The 3,812-nt window shown below is 53.6% G+C and overlaps 1 protein-coding gene across 1 annotated transcript in view; it reads left to right on the forward strand.

Moving 5' to 3' along the window:
- Nucleotides 1-1,531: 1,531 nt before the first annotated feature.
- Nucleotides 1,532-3,812, forward strand: part of LOC104993259 (forkhead box protein O4-like) — a gene marked incomplete at its 3' end in the record, with an annotated part of 3,808 nt that continues 1,527 nt past the window's right edge. The window contains exons 1-2 of the mRNA XM_010846444.1: nucleotides 1,532-3,503; nucleotides 3,759-3,812. Coding sequence (XP_010844746.1) covers nucleotides 2,880-3,503; nucleotides 3,759-3,812 — 678 coding nt within the window. The remainder of the gene's footprint in view (nucleotides 3,504-3,758) is intronic.

A 3,812-nucleotide genomic window follows, 5' to 3' on the forward strand; every position in this document is an offset into this window, starting at 1 on the left:
GGGGTTCCCTTGGCCTCCCATGAGGAAACTGTGAGGAGGGATTGCACTAGATGCTCCGAAAGATTGTCCTGAGAAATATGGGACTCAAAAAGTTAGGGAGCTTCAACTCCTACTGACGCCTTGTACTCCAGTAGGTGGTGAGACCAGCGTGCAAGGAAATACGGAAGGTTGAGTGAGCAGAGGGTCTTCTTCTAGGTATAAGAGATCGAGGGATTGAGTCTGCAGTATCCCTTGGGGTTGGGCAGAAAAGAAAGCAAGACAGCTGACTGAGACCCTTGGCACTATTTCTGGGTAGACTGCCACGCCACAGTCGCAGCTCATAAAGAGCTCCCCTCCTTGGACCCAGCCTGCACAGCTGTTTTTCTTTTCCCTTAGGTTCATTTTCCAGGGTAGAAGAAATAATCATGAGTTGTTAGTTATGCTGTGGGAGTGTAGTCCCTCCTTAGAATTTACACTTATATTGGGTTTTCTTCATTTACAAAGTAGTTAAAAATTTTAATCTTCACAGCAGTTCTGAGATTCCACATGTTACGTATTAGGAAACTAAGGTATAGAATGGTTGGGAAACTTGCCAAAATCGGTAGAATGAGGACTTGAACTCAGGTCTAACTATAAATCATATGCTCTATCTGCTAATCCACGCTGCCATGGAATGATGGCAAAGCCAAATCAGGCCGAGTCTGGAGCCTACAAGGCTCTCACCCCTCACTCCCTACCCCCAAGCCTGAGCTGGCTTCCCTGGTGATATGCCAAGGTTACCACCACCCCACCAGGGGGCGGCACTCACTTAGAACAAGAAGGCTTAATTTAGGTGGCTTGGGGAGCAACCAGCAGGTGCCCTCCTTCCAAGAGGTAAAAACGGTAGGCTTCTAGGGAGCCAACCTCTCCAAGTAAGAGCCTGTAGGAGGTAGTAATTCCAAGGGCTAAAGAAGAAGGGATGAGCAAATGGCACTCATGGGTACCGAGTATAGGGAAGGGAATGAACCTTCTCAGTAGACGCAGAGTTAGGAATTGGAAAAGCAGGGGGGAAGTGGGGAGGGGGTAGAAATCACAGTGCCAGAAGTAACTGTGGCTCTTAGTTACTAAGAGCCCAGGCTGGATGGACAAGTGTGATTCCCTGAAGGAACCCAAAACATTAGTGCGGCCAGAGTAGTTGGAGTGCTGTTACTGCAGGGTCCCAGGGAGACAAGGAGTTCTTCGCTAGAGAGCCCTGGAGCAAGAGGCCACTTAAGAATATTTTCCCAGGCAAAGGCTCTCCTTATCTAGAGCATCTGGCTGAAACACATGAAGTGATTTCTGACTGTCCATAGCCTTAGCCTCCTAGTTGCTCCAAGGCCTCTGGGCTCTTCCCAAGTTTCTAAACACTAAAGAGCTTCATGTGGGAGGTCAAATGCCCCTAAGTTTAGAGTTCCTATGCAGAAGTTCCTGACGAGAAGTGGGGAAAAGGAGGTAAGAAAGAGAAGGGAGGTTCCTGAGGGGTGGGGGTGGGGTGGGGGGGGTGCGGGGGTGGTGGGAGTGGGGGGTGGGGGGGTTGGGGAGGCCCGTGGCGGATACAAAGGGATGGTGCAACTAGCCTGGAGCAGCCAGTAGAAATAAGCTGCTCTAGGGGTTCAAGAAGCTGCCAATCTCAGCTCCCTGGGCCCCTGGGAAAAAAACTTATCTCTAGCAGAATATCAGCAGCGAGGGAGGAAGGAAAAACAGAGCTTCTAGTACCCAAGGCACTCAAGAGCTGACGGAGCTTCAAGGGGAGATTCGCCATTCTTCACCCAAGGGCCACCTGTCGATCAGGCAACAGATATTGATTATGTACTGGGAGCTTGGCACTCTGAGGGGGCCACTGCAGGAGGGCTGCCTACCTGGACAACATGTCCTGGCATTTACAATTGATAATACAAATTACTTGAAACTATAAACAACATAATATAGATTTGGGGAAATTTTGTGTGGAACAGATGAAAAATACTGAACAAGAAATCTGGCTGCAGAAGTCAAGCAACCACTTTAGGAAAGCAAGAGGACTGAAGGTTGATCTTGACAAGCTAGTAGAATTGAGAGAGGGGAGCTCCTCCGGACAAGGAGGGAGGGAGGGGCCTGGTGTATTTGAGGCACAGGGAGAAGCCTGGCCAGAATGTAGTTGAGGGTGTGTGTCAAGGAATCTGGAGGGGGGGGGCGGCGGTGGAGGGAATCAGAAAAAAAAAAAAAGGAATCTACAAATCCTGTAGAGTGCCAGGGCCCAAATGCCCTGTGTAGAGTGGAGCACCAGCCAGGCTAAGGTTCTAGCCCCTCAGCCTGTTCAGAAGACTGACTCAGGACAGGGTGGGTCTGTCCTGGGCTGCTGCTGTGCCACTGTCCTGTAAACTCCACCCAAGCTTGCACTCAAGGAAAGGGGTGGAGCTGTGGAATGCTCTTTCCCACTGGAGCCTAATTCTTGATGAACTAGGAGTGCGTCTTTCCAATGCTTACAAGCCCCAGGCAGCCCCCAGAGACTTGGGTCAGGTAGAGGGCTGTGAGCTTTTCAGGGGGAAGTGGGTGCAGCGCCCTGTGAATAGGTCGAGGCTCTGGTTGTCTCCCCGCCCTCTGTGCAAAGAGGTCTGGCCAAGAAGCTTGTCTTCAGGTGGGAATTGTGTGTGGTCGCCTCCCCTGCCACTACTTCCCACCCCTACTGTTGCCTGTTTTCCCCTCAAATTTGACTAACTTTGCATTTCCAGGACTGCCCCCCCCCGGCCACGCCCCAGTGTCCTTTTTGACTGGACTGCTGACCACTGACCTCCCTTTCTTGTTGCCTCTGCCCCCTCCAGAATTCGATCCGCCACAACCTATCCCTGCATAGCAAGTTCATCAAGGTTCACAACGAGGCTACTGGCAAGAGCTCCTGGTGGATGCTGAATCCGGAGGGAGGCAAGAGCGGCAAGGCACCCCGCCGCCGGGCAGCTTCCATGGATAGCAGCAGCAGGCTGCTCCGGGGCCGCAGCAAAACCCCCAAGAAGAAACCAGCTGTGCTGCCCGCTCCACGTGAAGGTGCCACTCCAAGGAGCCCTGCTGGCCACTTTGCCAAGTGGTCAGGCAGCCCTTGCTCTCGAAACCGAGAGGAAGCCGATGCATGGAGCACCTTCCGTCCACGAAGCAGTTCGAATGCCAGCACTGTCAGCACCCGGCCCTCCCCCAGGGAGCCGGAGCCTGAGGTGCTGGCAGAAGAAGAAATGCCAGCCTCAGCCAGTGGCTATGCAGGGGGTGTCCCTCCCACCCTGAAAGAAGATCTGGAGCTGTTAGATGGGCTCAATCTCACATCTCCCCACTCGCTGCTGTCTCGGAGCAGCCTCTCTGGCTTCTCTTTGCAGCATCCTGGGGTTCCGGGCCCCTTACACACCTACAGCACCTCTCTCTTCAGCCCAGCAGAGGGGCCCCTGTCAGCAGGAGAAGGGTGCTTCTCAAGCTCCCAGTCTTTGGAGGCTCTGCTCACCTCTGATACACCACCACCTCCTGCCGATGTCCTCATGACCCAGGTAGATCCCATTCTGTCCCAGGCTCCAACACTTCTGCTGCTGGGGGGGATACCTTCCTCCAGTAAGCTAGGCACGGGGGGTGGCCTGTGTCCTAAACCCCTAGAGGCTGCAGGCCCCAGCGGTCTGGTTCCCACCCTCCCGATGATAGCACCAGCACCACCTCCAGTCATGGGGGGGGGCCCGGTCCCCAAGCCCCTGGGGGCTCCTGTGCTCACACCTCCTACTGAAGCTCCAAGCCAAGACCGAATGCCTCAGGATCTTGATCTCGACATATACATGGAGAACCTGGAGTGTGACATGGATAACATC

Source organism: Bison bison, unplaced genomic scaffold (assembly GCF_000754665.1).
Source record: "Bison bison bison isolate TAMUID 2011002044 unplaced genomic scaffold, Bison_UMD1.0 scf7180017849081, whole genome shotgun sequence".
Classification (NCBI taxonomy): domain Eukaryota; kingdom Metazoa; phylum Chordata; class Mammalia; order Artiodactyla; family Bovidae; genus Bison; species Bison bison.